Below are 22,747 nucleotides of genomic sequence, written 5' to 3'. Positions count from 1 at the left end.
GTGGGAGACGGACTGAACGTGCAGAAAATGATCTAACAATTTCTGGACTTGGACGACAAACCACCACTGGGGGTGCTGTGGAGTGGAAGACGGCCCAGAGCATGAGTCATGGTCTGGAGGACAGTTTAGAATGTTAGGATTTCAAAAAGGATGAACATTCCGAAGGCAGCCAGAAGGATTCGGACCAAGCTAGTGGTTCCTCTCTCTGCAAGCAACACAAGACAACTTCAAATTTTGTGCTCTCTCTCTCTCTCTCTCACACACAAAGATCTTTTGGCTTCAGTTTATCAAACAAACTGAATTTTGTTTATGATCTTGGCTTCAGTTGAGATCGAAGTTTTATGTGTCTAAGTTTTTCTGTGGGCTGGTTGGAAATATAACTTCGACTTTAATTACATATGTTATATTTAGGCTGGGGAATTTATTAGTTTTACACTGTTATAGAGATTTGCATAGTAACCAGTGGGAATTGTTATAAAAGGGGAGATTTTTAATTAAAGATTGAAGGTGAATTTTTTGTTAATAAAGTAATTGTTCATCTTTACCCCTTCTTTGATCTTGTAACATACCTTATTTCACAAACCACTGAAAATGCCAAGTCATCCATCTACACATCTTTATAAACAAGTCTGCGCAGCCTAACATCTATGCTACATTCTGTGAAATTGGAATTGTGCAGTGTGGACATTGAACGATGTGGATGTTATGTGAACATTATATTACTGTATGAGTCTGGAAAAACAACCAACTGAAAAACCTCACAAAGATAAGCGTATACAGAGCCGTTATCATACCCACACTCCTGTTCGGCTCCGAATCATGGGTCCTCTACCGGCACCACCTACGGCTCCTAGAACGCTTCCACCAGCGTTGTCTCCGCTCCATCCTCAACATCCATTGGAGCGCTTACATCCCTAACGTCGAAGTACTCGAGATGGCAGAGGTCGACAGCATCGAGTCCACGCTGCTGAAGATCCAGCTGCGCTGGATGGGTCACGTCTCCAGAATGGGGGACCATCGCCTTCCCAAGATCGTGTTATATGGCGAGCTCTCCACTGGCCACCGTGACAGAGGTGCACCAAAGAAAAGGTACAAGGACTGCCTAAAGAAATCTCTTGGTGCCTGCCACATTGACCACCGCCAGTGGGCTGATAACGCCTCAAACCGTGCATCTTGGCGCCTCACAGTTTGGCGGGCAGCAACCTCCTTTGAAGAAGACCGCAGAGCCCACCTCACTGACAAAAGGCAAAGGAGGAAAACCCAACACCCAACCCCAACCAACCAATTTTCCCCTGCAACCGCTGCAATCGTGTCTGCCTGTCCCGCATCGGACTTGTCAGCCACAAACGAGCCTGCAGCTGACGTGGACTTTTTACCCCCTCCATAAATCTTCGTCTGCGAAGCCAAGCCAAAAGATATTACTGTATATACTTAGCAAATCTATATGGGTTACTGAACTTGTATTAAATTAAACTATTTAATTTCCTTTTTTCACTTTTTAAACTTTTATCTAAACACTTCCTTAGCCAATATCACACACAATTTAACAAAGAGGATAAGAATCATCCACATCACTGTTCTCAACTTCCTCATAGTGTTCCACTGCAAAAATTTGAGGTCGAATAACCTCCATTGATGAACTGTCATTCTGTAATGTCTGAAGGACCCAACTGATGCACTTCTTGGGGAGGTGTTGGATTCTTCAGGAATATATCCATTGTTGCTTGCCTAGTTTTATATGCAGCAAACACTGCACACTCATTCCTCTCTATCACTAGGCTTCTTCAGGTGCATTCTTTGCTAAGAATGTGCCTGCAGAAGCGGCCCTTTGAATGGCCGTTCAGGTGGCAGTGCTAAAAGCACAGCGCTGGGCACCGAAGGGACAGCTGCACCGGATGCGCCTCTGAGCGCACACCGGCTCCTGCCCCTTCAGGCTGTCAGGTTTGGGATGACTGGCTGTCTCTAAGATTTATTTGTTCAAAATCTTTATTCTACTGTAATGACTATCAGCACGGTGACGGCCAGCGCGGTATGTCCCCACATTGATCCCGCTGCCCCTCTCTCTCCCAACAGCCCGATGCAAGTCCCCACACTGAAGGGCAGCCGGCACGGGCTGTCAGCACGGTGACGGCCCATGCGGGATGACCCCACACTGATCCCGCTACCCCACTCTCTCCTAATAGCCCACTGACAGACCACGCGGCTGTCCCTGCCCTGACGTCCCACGCCGGGGGGCAGGGGCTGCTGGGAGGGGAGCTGTCAGGCACTCATCAGCTCACTGTCATCCCCTGAGCAGCTGCTTTCAGGCGGCTGCATTTATGTGCCGGGGGGGACCTCAGTGCTCTGGCGATTATCCTTTCCAGAGGAGGGTTACAAAGTTTGCCTCACATGCGCCTCCTGCTCTTTCAAGTGGCCTCCCGAAAGCCGCATATGGACATAATATGCGGCTTTATATTGGGGTATTTTGGCCACCTGAAAGTGCCTAGTGAAAAGAGTTGTGTTTGGGTCCATCTCTTCAGCAAGCTGTTAATGTCTGCAAAAAATTTGGCTAATCCCTTAGCAGTGAACTTCTTCTGCACCTGTTCTTCTTCTCCTTCTGCAGTTATTTTTTTCCCTTACCTGTTCTTCAGCTATTCGCTCTTGGTCTAGCTCCAGCAATTCTTCATTTGTTAGTTCCTCAGGAACCACCTCTAGGAATTCTTCATCCATGTCTAGGATCAGGTTGTTTTTTTATCCTTGCAATCTCATCATCTTTTTAAAATCCTTTAGTCATGCACATACCACTTCAGTAATATTTTTCCATATGCCATTCATGCACTCTTTGGCCACATCATCTCAGCAAGGTTCTCTATGCAGTGGAAAATGTTGTACTCCTTCCAGAACTGCATCAGTATCTTGCCAGTGTCTTCAGCTGCAGCAACAGTCTGAGCAAAGGCCTTGAATGCTGCAATATCCCCTGGTTCATTGGCTGGATTAAAGAGGTGGTGTTTGGTGGGAGGAACACCACTTTGATGGAGGTCACCAATGAAAGGGGGATGTTCTGGAGCATGGTGTACAATTAGCAAAATCTTGAAAGCTATGTCTTCCAAGTAGGACTTCTCCATTACACTGGCATAGTAATCAAGAAGGGCATCCTGAAACAGGATTTGTTTCATCCAGGAGTTTTTATTGCTCCTGTAATAAACGGTATAGTGTGTTTGTTAATGTTCTTGAAAGCCCTGGGGTTTTCACTATGCCAAATAAGATAGGGTTTCAACTTGTAGCCAGTAAGATTCCCTCCTAACAACACTGTCACTCTGTCTTGAAAAGTATTAAAGCCTCCTTATGGAGGAAGGTTCTTTCAAGCATTTGTTTCCAGAATAAGGAGGTTTCATCCATATTAAAAAAAATTGCTGGAGCAAATAATCTCCCTCTACAATTAATTTATCTAAAGTTTCAACAAATTTTTCTACTGACTTCGCATCAGCATTCACAGACTCACAACTCACTTTCACATTTTGCAGCGAATAATGTTTGAAGTGCTGAACTACCCAGAACCAGCGCGAAACTCAATATCGTAGTCTGGTCCTGCTTTTACTTTAAGCATCTGGAACAAGCTTCGTGCCTTAGCACTCATGCTGAGAGTGTGTTTGGTCCTCAATCCACGTCATTAGCAATTTCTCCAGATCTGATATAGGTCCCTCTGGCATTTTTGTTAGCCTTGTGGCTTTCAACAGCTTGGAGAACTTTTTCTGTTTTTGAGGATCGTCGTGATTATCAAGTGTGATGTGCCTAAATCACAAGTAATAGCATTTATTGTTTTTTCCACTTTTGTGCTGTTTAATAACCTTTTGCTTCACTTCCACATTGATACCTCTCCTTTGCCTCTTGCTGCTGTTATCACTAGCATGGTTTGCTGCATTTGTGAGCCAAAGAAAGTACAGTACCTACATACATAAGCATTTGTATATAAAAGACATGAGATACACGTGCTGCTTGCGGGCATTTTTTGTGTACGTCGTTACGTCTGCTATATCCTGTTCTCCAATCAGGACTTCTTATGGTACCACGAACGACGGACGTACAGTACATGCGGTTGGACGTTAAGCGGCACGTACCTGTATCTATCTCAAAAAATATGAGAGCCACAATAAGCAAAAGACAAATTTGAGACTTTAAACCTACACTTTTCTCCTCTTGGTTTAGTGAATGAATTTGAAGCAAAAGCTAACAATTATTTGTTCAAAATCTTTATTCTACTGTAATGACTATAATATTTTGGCAAACTTGTAAGATTTAGAGTAGGTTACATACATACACATATTTTAAAACAGATCTTATTTGAAAGACTGAAGATCTCTGAAGAATGTATAGCACCTTTCACAAGTAAATAAAACAATGAAATTGACCATCCAGTTGCCTACTTTTCAAAGAAATTCAATGTTCATCAAAGGAACTATTCTACTATTGAGAAAGAACTATTGTCTATAATGTTATCTCTGCAGAATTTTGATGTGTATTTCAGTACATCTCAAGAACCAATAATGGTATTTCCTGACCACAATCCTTTGGTGTTTTTGAATAAAATGAAGAACAAGAATAGAATTGTTAAACTGGAGCTTGATATTACAAGAATATAATCTGCAAATTATTCATATCAGAGGCTCAAATAATATTACTGCGGATTGTTTATCAAGATGTTAAAATTGATCATGTATAAAATGCTCTCAAAATTGTTACTTTATTATACATATATATCATCAATTGCTATATTTTTAGTGATTTTAAAGACAGTTTAGTTATTACTGAATTTTAACTCAGAATTAAAATTCCTTTAAAGAAAGGTGTAATGACTATAATATTTTGGGGAATTTATAAGATTTAGAGTAGGTTACATATGTACACATATTTTAAAACAGATATTTGAAAGACTGAAGAAATACTGAAGATCTCTGGAGAATGTAAGCACCTTCAAGTAGGTGTTAATTGAACTGATATCATAAAACGAATGGACTGGAGAGACACTCTGGCTGTTGAAAGCTCTTTTCAAGGGTTTTGACAGAGTGCACAGAAAGGTGACACCTGGGTTTTGTTGATCTAACAACAGATGGGAGCAGAAGAAAGAACTCCTATTGTTTGTTGGAGAAGGTTGGGGGTTTTGCAAGTGAGTCACATGGACTTTCTGGAAACCAGTTGGAGAGAGAAAGAGAAGAGAAGCCCTCTCAGCTGGTGTGTGTGTGAGACACAGTGCAATCCAGGAAGAACTGATGAAAAGTTCCAAAAGCAGTGGATGGCTTGAAGTGCTATCTGTCTGATGTTTCTCTTGGAATAAGAGGAACAGAAGTAACTCTGTCATAACCTGAAAGAAAGAGGTTACCATCTGGAAAATCCTGATGGGGCAAGTTTCATCAGTGAGACATTGAGGTGACTAATCGTGGTACCTCAGTTGTGGAAATCCTGGAACAACAAATCTCTCCGCAAACCCTATAAGAACCTTCCTGAGCAGTAAACATTTACCTTTCAAGAACCAAAGCCTGGTGAACTTTACACATGTTAAATTCTGTGCACAGTGGTTGCCTGCAACCAGAGAACTTGGAAGAAGAAGTGAGATTGAACTGTGAACCAAAGAACTTTTCTTGAATTTACACACACATTGCATATAATGTGCTAAGAATTAGAAGGGGGTTAATTTGGTTTAGTATTGAGTAAAGTTAAGTAGAAGTATAGAGTTAAATTAAACTTTGATTCTATTTTTACGTTTGAAGTTCATTAAAAATAACTTTAGCTTTAAAAATCACTTGTCTTGGTGAACGTCTATTGCTGCTGGGTTTTGGGGGTCCTTTGGGCTCACAACACTACCAAGAACATGCATAAAATCCAGAAGTACCCTCTAAATTATAAAATATAAAAAAACCAAAGCAACACAAAACTATCAAGTATCCTCATCACCTTCTCTCTCAAGGACAGAAATGCTACAACCATTCTCTGAGTTCCACAACAAATAAACTTTATCCATACCTTTCTCCAATACCACACAATTCACACATGGGCAGACACATCAATTATCAAATGTCTTGGCACACTCTGTATTCTAAAACATTCCAAGCAAATATTTATTCCAAACCAAATAGTTGAAATATTGCCCAGATTGGAAAGGGATGTATAGTACTTTGTTGCATATCAATATGAAGTTACAAGTGTCAGAATACAGACATCATATGTATGTTGCCAGTTTCTAGTGATGTTACACAGGGGTCGGGGTTGAGGCCACTTCTTTTTATGTTGTATATCAATGATATGGAATTAATGGCTTCGTGGCCAAGTTTACAGATGATACAAGCATAGATGGACTAGCAGGTAGTGTTGAGGAAACAGGGAGGCTGCAGAAAGACTTAGACAGATTAGGAGAATAGAAAGAGAAATGGCAAATGAATGTCATGCACTTTGAAAGAAGAAATAAATGAGCATACCATTTTCTAAATTAGGAGAAAATTCCCAGATACAAAAGAACCTGAGAGTCCTTGAAGGATATCCTGAAAACTTGCAGTTTAAGTTGGTGGTGAAGAAGGCCAAAATAATGCTGGCATTCATTTCAAAAGGATACAAGAGAAGGCAAGTGATGTTGTGGCTCCATAGACACTAGTGAAACCTCACTTGGAGTATTGTGAGCAGTTTTGGGATCTTCATTTAAGAAAGAATGTGCTGACATGAGAGAGACTTCAGAGGAGGTTCGCAAGGATGATGCCAGGAATGGAAGGGTTATCATATGAGGAATATTTGGCTCATTGGAATTTTGGAGAATGTGGGAGGGATCTCATTGAAACATTTCAAATTTTGAAAGGCATCAACAGAGTAGATGTAGACAGTTTGTTTCCCATGAAGGGAGAGTCTAGGACAAGAATTGCCCAACTTCAGGATTGAAGGGCTTAAAGATGTGGAGATTTTTTTTTCGAGAGAGTGATGTATCTGTGGAATTTATTGCCACAGGTGGTTGTGAAGGGCAAATCAATGGGTGCATTTCAGGTAGAGATTGATAGGTTCTTGATTGGTCATGGCATCAAAGGTTATGGAGAGAAGGCCAAGCAGTGGGGCTAAGTGGGAAAAATTAATCAGCACATGATTGAACAATACATGGGCAGATTAGATGGGCTGAATAGCCTATATCTTCCCCTATGTCTATTGTCACGTATGAAAATTCAATGAAAATATTAAATTTACAGGGTAGTACTATCCAAAATGGACCACAAACTCATACCTTGTCAAATGTTCACTAATGCTCCAGGGAACACAAAATACGTCACAACTGAGTTATTCAGCAGCTCGTGCCTCACCCTGAAGAAGTTGTCCAACATTTTTAGCTGCACGATCTACTGAGTTTATCTAGCATTTCTGTGTATTGCATCGTTTAACACTGTAAATAAGACCACAATGTGAACACGGTATGCAGTACATGAGACTGAGTGAGAGAGTGTGTGTGAGAGAGAGTGTGTGTGAGAGAGAGTGTGTGTGAGAGAGAGTGTGTGTGAGAGAGATTGTGTGTGAGAGAGAGTGTGTGTGAGAGAGAGTGTGTGTGAGAGAGAGTGTGTGTGAGAGAGAGTGTGTGTGAGAGGGTGTGTGTGAGAGAGGGTGTGTGTGAGAGAGGGTGTGTGTGAGAGAGAGTGTGTGTGAGAGAGAGTGTGTGTGAGAGAGAGTGTGTGTGAGAGAGAGTGTGTGTGAGAGAGTGTGTGTGAGAGAGTGTGTGTGAGAGAGTGTGTGTGAGAGAGTGTGTGAGAGAGAGTGTGTGTGAGAGTGTGTGTGAGAGAGTGTGTGTGAGAGAGTGTGTGAGAGAGAGTGTGTGTGAGAGAGTGTGTGTGAGAGAGTGTGTGTGAGAGAGTGTGTGTGAGAGAGTGTGTGTGTGAGAGTGTGTGTGTGAGAGTGTGTGTGTGAGAGTGTGTGTGTGAGAGTGTGTGTGTGAGAGTGTGTGTGAGAGTGTGTGTGTGAGAGTGTGTGTGTGAGAGTGTGTGTGTGAGAGTGTGTGTGTGAGAGTGTTACCCAAACAATGAGAGGGCAGAGGGTAGCTCTCTAATAAGAGGAAAATATGGCAAACAGAAATTGGGAGAATTAAAAAAAAAACATTTTGGTTGGAGACATTCAATTCCCCACCAACCAGCCAAACACGTGGGACAATCTTTGGTTGCCAGAATGCCCTGTCTGAAATCCCAGAACTGGAGGGTAAGCCAATGATATTCAAAGCTAGGGAACTGACGAGCTATCGCCATCACCCCTCAATTGCCGAGTTAGCCATTCTGTCAGAAAAGTCACTGCAAGGTAATACAATTATATGAAAAGTCATAGGATGACCATTTTGGAAACAATGATGAAGGATGAAAAAAAATGCAGGAAATTGTCAAGGGTTCGTTTATTATTTAAAGTATCAACATGGGCACCTAAACAATATGAAGTAACGCATGGCCCCAGGGAATGAATTCAATGTTGTTTTTAAAGATCACATTTTTGAAACAAATGAAATTGTGTTTCCTTTTCGGAGCTTTTGAGAGAAGGGATGGGTCAGCGGGGAGAACCGACCCGGCCCGGCCCGACCCGACCCGACCCGGCCTGGCCTGGCCCGACCCGTGCTCCCTGGACCCACACGCGGAAGACAAACTACACAGCTGATCACTCTCCGTTCAGCCCCGCATCTACTTACCAATCACCACTGAGATCACGCAGAGTCACCCTGTCCGTGAGCTATATAACGCACATCAAAGGGAAACGTCCTGTGACTGATGTTATTTCAGCAGCAACTTTGAACTGGTCTCCCCGCGCCGCCGCCGCCGCCCCGGACACGCGACCAGCATCACCAGCCCCCGCCGGCGCAAGGGAGCACGGGAAATCCAGCCGGAAGCTGGCCTGAACCATTAAAAGCCCCCTTTCCCCCGGCGCCTCCCGGTCTGAAGCGTGATCGTTTGTCGCTGTTGAAACTCAGAGGGTCTCTCTCTCTCCTCCCCTACCTACCCACCCACCGCCCGGGCTCTCCCCTGTTGAGCCGCTGGGTGAAGCGCTTCCGATTGATGTCAGCCATCCCGCCAGTCTCCATGACAACGTGATACAACCACAAGCGGAAGATGGCCACGCTGGCCAGGTTGCAAGGGCGTCTGGCAGGGCTGGAGCAGGAATACTTTCGCAGGAATTGGTAGGTTCGTCGCGACTAAGTAAACTCCGGGCTTTCCTTTTTTTTCAAAAAAGAATTCCGAAAGGGAATAGATTACTTTCAATGGGCATTCTCTCTGAACTGAAATTGGAAAATAAATGATTGTTAACTCACTTTGTGAACCGCGAAAAAGTCTCTCCAGAGTGAGAGTCAGTGGATGTTGATTCTGGAGAGGAAGCATCCTGTCTTGGACAGGATGGGAGAACGGGCAAAGGAGTGTAGGGGAGTGCATGGTCATGGACTTCGGTGCCGTTTGGAGCCCAGGGGACCCCCAAAACCCAGCAGCAATAGAAATTCACTTAAACCAAAGTTGCTTTTGATTTTCTTGAAAAATGGGATTAAACTTTAACTTATTACTATTAACTTAACTCCCCCCTCCCCCCTTCTAATTCTAAGTGCATGTGTACATAATATATATGTTCGGGAAAGTTCTTTGACTCCCAGTCCAATCTCACTTCTCACTCCTCCAAGTTCACAGGTCTCAGGCAATTCTTACGTTTTTAACGTTTATGAATTTTCACCTGGCTCTTGTACTTAAAGGTAACTGGTTGTCACTCGGGAAGATTCTAGTTGATTTCCAAGAGAGATTTGTTGCTCGTTGGACTGATTTCCTGAAGAAACTTGCTGGGTTTCCCAAATGATCACCTCTTCTTCCAGGTCACCACAAAGTTCTTCTTGTTTCCCTTGTTTTAGGAGGAAAATCTAGCCAACCATTTCCTTTTGTAAGGACTACAAGGGTTTTTCAACAGGATGAACTCAGAATGCACTACCTGTCTTCAACACTGGGTTTCCAACAAGCTTTCAAAAGCCACTGCAGAAGTCAGTGTTCTCTCTCTCTCTCTGAGAAATCCTATTTGTTTTTTTTTCCTCTCTCTCTCTGCTTGTAAAAACCAGAACCTCTTTCATGGCTAATCCAATCCTTGAAAGATCTTTTTCATCACTTCCTTCCAAAACAGTCCCATTATCTTTTACAAAGCCACTGGTGCCTGCATGATTGGTTTCAGCCAAACTCTTGCATTTTAAATGAGATGTGAAGTGTTACTCTTTTTGTGGTGACCTACACTTAAACCCCCCACAATCTATCTCTTTTAAAACATTTATATATAATATACCCCTAACAGTAAATTGTTGATGTTAACACTTGTCCCAAAACACATGCACGCACACACGTAGGTATGTGTATAGGTTGGGGGTGTGTGTATAGTGTACATGCTACAATGAGTGTGGAAAGAAAACACATGAGGAGTCGGTCTTATTGCTCTGGCAGCTTTGCCATCAAAGCCTCACATCATCGGAATACCGAACTCATATTGGCTAGCATTCCCACCAAAGTTCCCCATCTTCCCGCCCTGCGGAAGTCACCTGTGATGACAGTTGGTGTTACCCCAAGGTCCGTGAGGTCACAGTGTTTGTCAACTATTTTGTGGGCTGGTTTGCATTTCTGTGCGCGAGCAGCTACATTTTTGTACGCCGCCCCCAGAACCGGTGACTGGGCAAGATCAGATAATGCCGATTTCAGATGGTCAAAACTAAAGGTTTTCTCTTTACTGTCAATGTCAAGGATGAAGGTGGAACCATCGTCTCTAATTACCTTGTAGGGCCCCTCGTAGGGTCATTGTAATGGTGGTTTTTGTGTACCCCTTTTCATGAACAAGTCCTCAGATCATTCGGGACGCTGTGCTTGGACTGGCCATGCAGTGGGGTTTGCTATGAGGCTAAGGACCCCAGCTTCCACCACAGGCTCTCAAGGTTTGCCGCAGGGTCTTCCGAACATTTATCAGGGGCCAGGAATTCCCAGAAGATTATTGTGCACGCTGTAGACCATCTCAGCCAGGAAGACATTCACGGCCTCCTTCGGTGCGGTAAGGATTCCCAGCAGGACCCAAGGCAGTTCGTCCACCCAGTTGGTACCCTTGAACTGGGCCATCAAGGCTGCCTTAAGGTGCCTATGGAAGCACTCCACCAACCCGTTGGCTTGTAGGTGATGTGCCGTGGTATGGTGGAACTGCATCCCCACAAAGTTAGCCAGTGTTGCCCAGAGGTGAATTGTGCCCCCCCCCCCTGTCCGCAGTGAGGTGCTCCGGGACCCTAAATTGGGACATCCATCTGTCAACAAGTGCCCAGGTGCAGGTTTCTGTGGTGAAGTCAGCCAGCAGGATGACTTCCTGACACCTTGTGGAGCGGCCTACCATGGTCAAGAGGTATCTCACCTCACGGAAAACTGGTAACAGCCCCACTAAATCGATGTGCATGTGGGTGAACCTGTGCTGTGCCAGCTCAAGAGTTTGAGTGGGTGCTCTGGTCTGAACCTGCACTTTGGAAGTCTGATAGCTTGTGCAGGTTGTGGCCCAATGGCTGACCTGTTTACGGATGCCATGCCAGACAAACCTATTGACCATCATTTTGACTGTGGGATGGATGGCTGGATGCACCAAGTTGTAGATAGCCTCAAAAACCTGGCGTCTCCATGCAGCAGAGACGATGGGGCGGGGTCTGCCAGTAGAAACATCACACAGGATACCTGGACTGACCAGGACGTCCTCCATTCTGAGACTGGAGATGGCTGTCCTTTAAGCAAGGATCTCAAGTTCCTGTTGCTGTGCTTTGGTGAGGGCCACGTAATCAAACCCTTGGACAGGGCGTTTATCAACTCGATCGCAGGGCATGACAGAGCGTTGGACATCACTTTGCTTTATCTTGCGATATGTTGAATGTCCATGGTAAATTCAGACACATAGGGCAAATGTCTCTGCTGTCAGGCTAGGCACAGGTCCAATACCTTATGGAAGGCAAAGGTCAGTGGCTTGTGGACAGTGAATATCCTGAATTGCAGACTTGTGAAAAGTGCTACAAATGTCTTACTGCCAGGTACAGCACTAACAGCTCACTGTCGCAAGGACTGTATTTGAGTTCTGGGAGGCAGAGGTGCCTGCTGAAAAAGGCAAGGGGTTGCCACTGGCTGTAGATGAGTTGTTCTAGCATGCCTCCTACCGCTGTACTGGAGGCGTTGACAGTTAGAGCGGTAGATGCCTCCGATTGGCGTGGACCAGGAGGGTTGCATTAGCCCTGGAGACTCCTCATCCTAAGAAATGTATTTTGCCTTGCTGGTCACAGGTACATGATGCCTGCTGCTGCCTGTATGAACCTGTGGCAAAAGTTGATAATACCAGCTAATTCCTGCAGTTCTTTCACTGTGCATGGCTTAGCGAAATATCAGATCGCCTCCACCTTCTCTGGGAGAGATGAGACCCTATGCCTGTTAATCCTGTGCCCCAGGAAGTTGATGGCGTCCAGACCGAACTGGCACTTGGAAGGGTTGATGGTCAGCCTGAACTCGCTCAGTCGGGTGCCCAGCAGTGTCAGGTGGGCGGCATGGTGTTTGCAGCTGTGGCTGGCAAAGAGGGTATCGTCCAAATAGATGAATGCAAGTGGGAAGTCCCAGCCCACTGCGTCCATCAGTCACTGGAAAGTCTGTGCTGCATTCTTTAGACTGAAGGGCATGCGGAGAAATTCAAACAAACCAAAGGGGGTTACGATTTCAGTCTTGGGAACATCCTGGGGTTGAACTAGAATTTGGTGGTACTCTCAGATAAGGTCCACCTTGGAAAACACCCATGCCCCATGCAGGTTGGTAGCAAAGACTTGGATGTGGTGTATGGGATATCTGTCAGGTGTGATGTCCTTGTTGAGGTGGCAGTAGTCCTGCATGGTCTCCAACACCCTGCTGATTTGGGCATCATGTGGAAGAGAATAGCCCAGAGTCTGTCAGAGCATTGCACAATCCCCAGCTCCTCCATCTTTTTGAATTCCCCCTTTGCCAGGCTGAGTTTCTCAGGTGGGAGTCGGGGTGCCCTGGTGTGGAGCAGCGGGGCCCTCTGTCTATATGTGGTGCCTCACCCCGTGCTTTGACTCCGCTGTGGAGAACCACTATCGAGGGGAACTCCACCAGAATGCGGGCGAACTCATTGTTTGAGAGTGTTATGGAGTTCAGGTGGGGGACGGGTAGCTCGGCGTCCCCCAGAGGCAGGGCCAAAGGTTCTGGCATGCACCAAGTGCTATCCTTTGAGGTTGACCAGCAAGCAGTGGACCTGAAGGAAGTCGGCCCCCAGGAGTGGTTGCGCCACTGCCCCGAGGGTAAAGGTCCATGTAAAGTAGCTGTTGCTGAAACGAAGGGGATGGTGCAGGTCCCAAATGTATGATTGCAGGAGCTGTTGGCTTCCCTCATTGTTGGGCCTTGCTTGCCCAGTGGTTGTCAAAGCCTGCAGGGGGTAGGAAGCTTATCTTGTTGCCAGTGTTGACCAGGAAACGCCTGCCTGACACTGAATTCCGGACGTGGAGGTGGCTATCACATGGGCCTACCACTATAGCCATCAACAATGATTGGCCAGAGTGTTTCCCGAATACCCATAGGGTGGGCAGCATCGACAGTCCTCTGTACCTCATTGCTGGTGGTAATAGCATAGCTGTGCCTGTTTGTTTACTTGCCTCTCTGCTGGCCTTCATCTCACCAGGGGCTGTTCGTGGGGCTTGCTGATGTGATCTATCACAACACTGGCTTCTTTCTTCGGTCTCCAGAGCACGTCCACTCATGCGGAGACCCCTCCGAGGGTTGCTGAAATCTTCGTCTGTGAGCAAGAGCCAAATATCTTTGGCCAGCTGGTTCAGGAAGATCTGCTCGAGAAACAAGTAAGACTTGTGGCTCTTGGTTAAGGTGAGCATCTTGCTCATTAGGGCTGACGGGGCCATGTCCCACGCACTGTCCATGTGCAGCAATTGGGCGGTTTGTTCACACTGGGAAAGCCCGAAAGTGCAGGTCCGTAGCCCTTTGAGGGCCGCGTATTTGCCTTGCTCTGGAGACTGCTATAGGAAATCTACGACCCTTGCCACTGTGTCCTGATCGAGGGCACTCACAATGTAGAAGAAATGGGTGTTGTTGGTGGTGATGTGGTGAAGCTGGAATTGAGCCTCAGCCTGCTCAAATTACATGTGCGGCTGTGACACCCAGAACGTCAGAATCCTGAGCAAGATCGCGTGGATGGTCACTGGCTCCGCTTGATCTGTCATCTTCAGGTCCAAGTTCCAGTTGGACCTGTTAGGGTCACCAATGTAGCGTACACACTACAATAAGTGTGGAAGGAAAACACATATGAGGAGTCGAAATTGAAGACTTTTACTGCACCGCAGGCTCTGCTTATTTGGGGCCCTGGTGCTGACAACAGAGCCCCACATCATCGGAACGCTGACCTTGTGTTGGCTAGCTTTCCCCCTGGAGTTCCTCATCTTTCCATCCTGTGGAGGTCACCTGGGACAAAGGCCAGTGTCACACACCCAAGATCGCACAGTCGCCGTGTTCGTCGACAATTTTCTGGACCAGTTCTCATCTGTATGTGTGTGTATAATGGCAGTGCTTCTGCTGGTGTGGGCCCGTGGAGAACAAGCAGCAGAGATAAAGTGCTCCCGTGAGGACCAACTGCCCAGTCAACTGCCATCAGCTCCACACAGGCTTTGCCCGTTAATGAAACTGACAGTAGTTTTTTAAATGCTGCGACACGTGGGGACTGCACGTAAAATGGTGGCACCCAAGATCAGCAGCAACCACGAGTGGTTGCGGACTCCAGGGATGTGGAGGATTGATGTAGGGCACCAGAAAACTGGAGAGCATTCCCAGACTGAGAAGGACAAGCAGAGGACCCATGAGACGGTGACTATAGCGATGGACCAGTGAGGGGGCTCTGCTGGTAAAAGACACACGCATGCAGTGGGTTGCTAGGGACTCGAGGTGAGGAACCCACGATGGTTGGGGGCTTATGTAGAATGCTGTCAGGGGAATCTGCCAGGCTATGGATTGCTGGGGAATCTGCCAGGCTATGGATTGCTGGGGAATCTGCCAGGCTATGGATGGCTGGGGAATCTGCCAGGCTATGGATTGCTGGGGAATCTGCCAGGCTATGGATTGCTGGGGAATCTGCCAGGCTATGGATTGCTGGGGAATCTGCCAGGCTATGGATTACTGGGGAATCTGCCAGGCTATGGATTGCTGGGGAATCTGCCAGGCTATGGATTGCTGGGGAATCTGCCAGGCTATGGATTGCTGGGGAATCTGCCAGGCTATGGATTGCTGGGGAATCTGCCAGGCTATGGATTGCTGGGGAATCTGCCAGGCTATGGATTGCTGGGGAATCTGCCAGGCTATGGATTGCTGGGGAATCTGCCAGGTTCCTCTGCTTAAGAAAGGGTCCAAATGCAAACCTGGGAATTATAGGCCTGTAAGTCTGACGTCTGTGGTGGGCAAGTTGATGGAAAGTGTTCTGAGGGATGCTATTTACAAATTTTTGGAGGTACAGGGATTGATAGGAAGTAATCAGCATGGTTTTGTCAGGGGTAGATCATGCTTGACAAACCTGATTGAGTTCTTCGAGGGGTTTACAAAAAAGGTTGATGAAGGGAAAGCTGTGGATGTTATCTATTTGGACTTTAGTAAAGCTTTTGACAAAGTTCCTCACAGGAGATTAGGAAAAAAGGTGGAGGCATTAGGTATAAATAAGGAGGTAGTGAAATGGATTCAGCAGTGGTTGGATGGAAGGTGTCAGAGAGTAGTGGTAGAAAATTGTTTGTCCAATTGGAGGCCAGTGACTAGTGGAGATCCTCAGGGTTCGGTCCTGGGTCCACTATGATTTGTTATATATATTAACGATCTGGATGTAGGGGTGGAGAATTGGATAAGCAAGTTTGCGGATGACACAAAGATTGGTGGTGTTGTGGACAGTGAGGTAGATTACCGTAGATTAAAAGGTGATTTAGGAAGGCTGGAGATGTGGGCTGAGAAATGGCTGATGGAATTTAATACAGATAAATGTGAGGTGCTACATTTTGGAAAGGCAAATTTAAATAGGTCATATACATTGAATGGTGGACAATTGAGGAGTGCAGAGCAACAAAGGGATTTGGGAGTTATGGTAAATAGTACCTTCAAGGCTGATACTCAGGTAGATGGTGTGGTGAAGAAGGCATTTGGAATGTTGGCCTTCATAAATCGGAGTATTGAAGTCAAGAGTAGGGAGGTTATGATGAAATTGTACAAGGCATTGGTGAGGCCAAATTTGGAGTACTGTGTACAGTTTTGGTCACCAAATTATAGGAAAGATATAAACAAAATAGAGAGAGTGCAGAGAAGGTTCACGAGAATGTTGACAGGATTTCAGGGTCTGAGTTACGGGGAAAGATTGTGCAGACTGGGGCTTTTTTCTCTGGAGCGTAGACGATTGAGAGGGGACTTGATAGAGGTGTTTAAGATTTTAAAAGGGACAGACAGAGTAAATGTGGATAGGCTTTTTCAATTAAGAAAGGGGAGATTCAAACTAGAGGACATGGTTTAAGATTGAAGGGGGAAAATTATAAGGGAAACATGAGGGGAAATTTCTTTACGCAGAGGGTGGTGGGGATGTGGAATGAGCTTCCGGCAGACATGGTCGAGGCGGGATCATTGGTTACATTTAAGGAAAGACTGGATCGTTACATGGATAAGAGGGGACTAGAGGGGTATGGACCGGGTGCTGGTCAGTGGGACTAGGAGGGTGGGGATTTGCTATGGCATGGACTAGTAGGGCCGAACTGGCCTGTTATGTGCTGTAAGTGGTTATATGGTTATTTATATGGCTATAGATTGCTGGGGAATCTGCCAGGCTATGGATTGCTGGGGAATCTGCCAGGCTATGGATTGCTGGGGAATCTGCCAGGCTATGGATTGCTGGGAAATCTGCCAGGCTATGGATTGCTGGGAAATCTGCCAGGCTATGGATTGTTGGGGAATCTGCCAGGCTATGGATTGCTGGGAAATCTGCCAGGCTATGGATTGCTAGGAAATCTGCCAGGCTATGGATTGCTGGGGAATCTGCCAGGCTATGGATTGCTGGGAAATCTGCCAGGCTATGGATTGCTGGGAAATCTGCCAGGCTATGGATTGCTGGGGAATCTGCCAGGCTATGGATTGCTGGGGAATCTGCCAGGCTATGGATTGCTGGGGAATCTGCCAGGCTATGGATTGCTGGGGAATCTGCCAGGCTATGGATTGCTGGGAAATCTGCCAGGCTATGGATTGCTGGGAAATCTGCCAGGCTATGGATTGCTGGGGAATCTGCCAGGCTATGGATTGCTGGAGACTGGCTCGAAACTGGCTGAAGGTGTACCAGGTATTGAAACTGGGATGCGAGGGGATGCCAAAGGCCCTGAAGGGTTGCTGACCGTGTCAAAGGTTTGGATATGGAGCTCGGTGTGCCAATGGTTTGGACTGGATTCTGTGTGGCTATGGAGGCTGTGGAAGCACTGGAGGCAAATCTACGGACACTTGGTGACTTTGTGGGGGCTCTCCTTTGTTTCTCTTTCTTTGGCTGTAAGAGGCACTTCACGCAATTTCTGCCGATGGCGAATCTGTCTGCCTTTCAAATTCCAAGTGCAATTTCATGTAATATGACACTGTTTTATTACCAGGACAATAAATTGAATCTTGTGTATATGCATGTGTGTGTGTCTTTGTATGTATGTGAGATATATATGAGTGTATGTGTATATGTGTGTTTGTGTGGGTACACACATATACCACTATGTATATAAATGTATGTATGTAGGTATTAAATTTGTATCAGATCTTTATGAATACAAGTAATTTATATGTGTGTGCACAGTGGTCTGGAGAAATCCTGTTTTACTCTGGTTGTATGTGTACAGTCAGATGATTATAAATTTGAATAAGAGCAGAAAGTGCAGCGTTACAGTAAAACATCAGTTGGTGTCAAGTAAAAGCAACACAATTTTCTATTTTGTGGTTCATTCAGCTGTCTAATAATGGCAGGAGGGAACTATACTAGAATCGGGTAGCGTGTTATTGTACATTTGAGAATCATCTTCCTGACGAGAAGTAGGTCACTAGACCATGGCCAGATTGAGATGAGTTTTTTAAAATTTCGACAGAGAGCACGATAACTGGCCATTTTGGCCCATAAGCCCGTGGCACCCAATAGACCTACAAACCCCAGAAGTTTTGAATGGTGGGAGGAAACTGGAGCCCCTGAAGAAAACCCATGCAGAGAAATCACAAGATTCGAACCCTGGTCCCAACTGCTGGTGCTGTAGCAGCATTAAGCTTACCACTACGTTGTTAGCTGTTTTTCCAAAGCAGGGATTGTGATAGATGTAATTCTCTCTACTTACTACTACACACACAATTCGATTTATTCAGCCTCTGTGTTATTGGAATGTCTTATTTATGGGAATGATGCCGGAGATGAAGCTCTAAGGGGGGGGGGGGGTGTGGTGAGGGTTGACCTGGAGGTGGTGTCAGAAACTTGGAATGAACCCTCACAGTCAATACTCGTGTTTAAAGCCCCACTCAACAGTGCACTCAGGTTGCTTGTCCCACATGTTGTGGGGAGGACATCACCGTTACTGAGCCTTTCCCCCCCCCCCCCAGTGCTGCCACCAGACGATCCAATGTTCTGTCCATTCCTCCAGGAATGGTGGAACATGGGCTGTAGGAAAAGGAACATAATTATAGAAGGTAAAGAGGATGGCAGGAGGAAGAAAAAAAAAGAAAATTGCGGATCTAAAAAAAGAGTATTACAAGAAGAATGTCAAACATATTCATCACTATCAGTGCAGTTTAAATATCCACTCACATGAATAGTAGTGACTTTAGGATCACTGAAAAAATATGCTCCCCTTTCTACCTGTTGGTTTACTTGTGTCCCATACTGCATCTGGTGCATCCCCTGCCTTGTTGCCTGCATTTGCTTGGACATTCCCACTGGCTGCATTTGGCTGGACATACCCCCAAACTGAATTTGGTTGGACATGCCCCCAGACTGAATTTGGTTGGACATGGCCCCAGACTGAATTTGGTTGGACATTCCCCCAGACTGAATTTGGTTGGACATGCCCCAGACTGAATTTGGTTGGACATGCCCCCAGACTGAATTTGGTTGGACATGCCCCCAGACTGAATTTGGTTGGACATTCCCCCAGACTGAATTTGGTTGGACATTCCCCCAGACTGAATTTGGTTGGACATTCCCCCAGACTGAATTTGGTTGGACATGCCCCCAGACTGAATTTGGTTGGACATGGCCCCAGACTGAATTTGGTTGGACATGCCCCCAGACTGAATTTGGTTGGACATGCCCCCAGACTGAATTTGGTTGGACATTCCCCCAGACTGAATTTGGTTGGACATTCCCCCAGACTGAATTTGGTTGGACAATCCCCCAGACTGAATTTGGTTGGACAAGCCCCCAGACTGAATTTGGTTGGACAAGCCCCCAGACTGAATTTGGTTGGACAAGCCCCCAGACTGAATTTGGTTGGACAAGCCCCCAGACTGAATTTGGCTGGACATTCCCCCAGACTGAATTTGGCTGGACATGCCCCCAGACTGAATTTGGCTGGACATGCCCCCAGACTGAATTTGGCTGGACATGCCCCCAGACTGAATTTGGCTGGACATGCCCCAGACTGAATTTGGCTGGACATGCCCCCAGACTGAATTTGGCTGGACATGCCCCCAGACTGAATTTGGCTGGACATTCCCCCAGAATGCACTTGGTTGGATCTTCCCATGGACTGGTTCATCCTGCTCTCCATGATCTGGTTCCCTTGACCACCACCACGGGCCTGCAAAAGAAATACACATCCTATAGAAATATGACACTTTCAAAAAAAGCAAGGTGAACTTGTGAATTATTTCAACAAAAGTCACAAATTTCAAAATTCTTCATATATATTTTTACATACCTGATCATTCCTGACCAGGAACATGACCTCCATACTACAGTTGTTAAATTGATGCTCTGGGAGCTGGAGGATTTCTGTTTCAAGAAATCTCACAAATTTCTTGACACGCTTCTGGTGGTTTGACAGAGGCTGGTTGATGTTCCCCAGAAGATTCTGTACCCGGACCAAAAACTGAAACACACAGGCCAAATGTAAGGAAATGGAGAAAGAAGGTTTAAAAAAGGTAGACAAAAACATCAGTACAGTTCAACATGCTAGATTAAACTGGTGGAACAGAGTACAAATAAAAAGGATAGAGGGGGGGGGGGGAATGCATCAGATCGCAAGAAGATGACAATGCAAATCATATATAAACATGGCATTTCCAAAAAATTAGTCTGAGCGTCAATTCACACAAGATGACAATACATTTAGCATGCGTGTTACCTCTGCCTCGGAGACATCACCGCGTTCCTTCCGCATCTTCTTCTGCTTCCTTCCTTTGGTGCAAGTGGTAGTGGCGGAATTGGTGCTTGTGTTTGGTTCAGGTGGCGAAGAAGATTCCACACTTGACCCGACACTGATGGCATCATCATCAAGCTCTTCTCTGGAGTGGTGGCCTCTGCCAAACTGTAGAAGAAAATAGCAAAATGTAATTATGAATAATGATCTACTGCATCACATGACACAGGACTGTATGTGGTATAAGAAGAAAGTACAATTCATGTCTCTACTTACTGAATGAGTCTCATGCGCGAGATGCCTATACCCCTCAATGTGCTTCCGCAGAAATTTGTACCTCTCTATGATGAAGGCTTCCTTGGCAGAGATGGTATGTGTAGGCTGCCGTGACTTCATAGTTGTGTATCAGTTGAATCTTGTCCTCCTATTCCACAGGTGTGCTAGGAACTGTGCATCTGAAAAAAATAACAGTATTACAACAATTATATTAGACATATTCATCACTACTACTTTAGCTACATTTTTTACATATTTTGCATGTATTTATTTTAATGCAATTAAATATAAATTCAATTCAATTTAAATATACACTCACATGTAGGTAGGGGCTTCTTAATCTCCTCGAAGATGTTCTGCATATCAACAAGGAAGGTTTCAACTGCTGTTTTCTTGCGTTGGTTATCTTTGTATCTTGCATGCGATTTATCGTAAAATTCCGGATGATCCTCCCAGAAGTCAGTCATTGCCTCTTGATGCCCCTTTTTCCAATCATATTGCTTTCTAGTCGGATTGCCGCTGGAACCATCTTCCTCATCTTCTCCAGCATCAACTGCTGCCTCAGCAACAAACTACGCAGAAGCTGCTACAACTGCATCATCCTCCTCCTTCTTGCCCTTCCAGCCCCCACTGCCGTTGGGTGGCATGGTGGAAGGACAATACTACTCTGGAGTTGGAGCTATCCCCTGGCAAGACAAGATGGTGGGGCCTCTTCCAAGGCAGTACAAGGAGCAGCAGCAGCAGCAGAAACAAGTACCAGATGATGAAGACCTTGACTGCGATGTACTTGTGACTTGGGCTTGTGAAGGCGTCTCGATGATGCCAGCACACACTCAGTCACGTGGTCTTTAAGTCAAGCAGCGTCGCGGAGACATCTCCCCAGTCACGGACAAAATTAGTCTCCGCAACGTTGCCACAACTGATGGTGATGTCGCGGAGACATCTCCGAAACCTGCTGGAGTCCGGAAAAAGTCTCAAAAAATCAAGCATGTTTGAATAGGTCCTTAAGAAAGATCCGGACCCATTGCAATTCGTCTATCATCACATATGCACTGCAGCAGATACAATATCGCTGACTCTCCACTCAACTCTGGATCACCTCCAAAACAGTAACTCATACATATGGCTGCTCTTCATCAACTGCAGTTAGTACTGCTCAAGAACCCCCCCCCCCCAGTGTAACTGGATCCTTGACTTCCTTAACGGAAGAGAGCAGTCTTTGAAAATTGAAAACTGTCTCCTCCTCACTGCCTATCCACACAGGTGCGTCTCAAGGATGTATGCTTAGCATACTGCTCTACTCACTACACACCCATGACTGTGTGGCCAGACACAATTCCATTGCTATCTACAAATTTTCCGATGATGCGAAGGTTGTCAGCAGAATCACAATGACAATAAGGAAGCATACAGGAGGGAGTTAGATCAGCATGTGGAGTGGTTTCACACCAACAACCTCGCACTCAGCATTAGCAAAACCAAGGAGATGATTGCGGACATCAGGAGGAAGTCAGGAGAACATGATCCAGTGCTCATTGAGAGCTAGTAGTGGAGAGGGTCAAATTCCTATGTGTCAACATCTCTGAGGATCTGTCCTAGAGCCTCCATGTTGAGGCAATGATTAAGAAGGCTCGTGAGTGATCTGGTGATTTATAGGAATGTTTGCACTTTGATGCTGCAGCAAAGCACAAATTTTATGACTTGCTCATGACAATAAATTCTGATTCGGAAGTTGTTCAGGGATGCTGTGGACGTGGTGTATTTCTTCCGGCTTCTGAGGAAGTAGAGTTGCCGATAAGCTTTTTTAGTCATTGCATCAATGTGATTGGATCAGGACAAATCACAGGAATTGTTTACCTCTAGAAATGTAAAGCTGCATACTATCTCCATCTTAACACCATTGATGTGGATTGGATAGTGAGGTTTGCCCCTCCTCTGGAAGTCCATAATTACCTCTGATCAAATGAAGTATTCTTCAAAGAAAATGTCTCACATAATAATGAAAAAAGTAATTTGAATATCAGTTGCCTTCTGTAGTCAATATGATAAAAATAAAAATGGGGATCAAAACAAATTTGG

The 22,747-nt window shown here is 45.5% G+C and overlaps 3 protein-coding genes across 8 annotated transcripts in view; 1 reads left to right on the top strand and 2 right to left on the bottom strand.

Moving 5' to 3' along the window:
• gpatch2 (G patch domain containing 2) overlaps positions 1 to 8,970 on the bottom strand; it is a 308,872-nt gene extending 299,902 nt beyond the window's left edge. For 2 of the 5 annotated variants that reach the window (XM_069931268.1, XM_069931272.1), the window contains exon 1: positions 8,666 to 8,969. The gene's annotated coding sequence lies outside the window, so the exon portion shown is untranslated. Of the gene's footprint in view, positions 1 to 7,234; positions 7,391 to 8,665 lie in introns of all 5 variants that reach the window. The other 3 variants (XM_069931270.1, XM_069931271.1, XM_069931273.1) reach the window with 3 other exon arrangements.
• spata17 (spermatogenesis associated 17) overlaps positions 8,756 to 22,747 on the top strand; it is a 327,736-nt gene continuing 313,744 nt past the window's right edge. The window contains exon 1 of one of the 2 annotated variants that reach the window (XM_069931278.1): positions 8,756 to 9,151. In XM_069931278.1, coding sequence (XP_069787379.1) covers positions 9,084 to 9,151 — 68 coding nt within the window. In that variant the 5' untranslated portion in view covers positions 8,756 to 9,083. The remainder of the gene's footprint in view (positions 9,152 to 22,747) is intronic. The other variant, XM_069931274.1, reaches the window with a different exon arrangement.
• LOC138759838 (uncharacterized) lies at positions 17,682 to 20,838 on the bottom strand. Its single transcript, XM_069930381.1, has 4 exons — positions 20,669 to 20,838; positions 20,378 to 20,560; positions 19,952 to 20,122; positions 17,682 to 19,831 (listed from the first exon to the last, which is right to left on the bottom strand). Exons 1-4 carry the CDS (start codon positions 20,786 to 20,788, stop codon positions 18,863 to 18,865), a joined length of 1,443 nt encoding a protein of 480 aa, XP_069786482.1. The 5' UTR covers positions 20,789 to 20,838; the 3' UTR covers positions 17,682 to 18,862.

Source organism: Narcine bancroftii, chromosome 4 (assembly GCF_036971445.1).
Source record: "Narcine bancroftii isolate sNarBan1 chromosome 4, sNarBan1.hap1, whole genome shotgun sequence".
Taxonomy (NCBI): Eukaryota; Metazoa; Chordata; class Chondrichthyes; order Torpediniformes; family Narcinidae; genus Narcine; species Narcine bancroftii.
The sequence above is the reverse complement of the archived record's forward strand: the minus strand, read 5'-3'. Positions and strand labels throughout refer to the sequence as shown.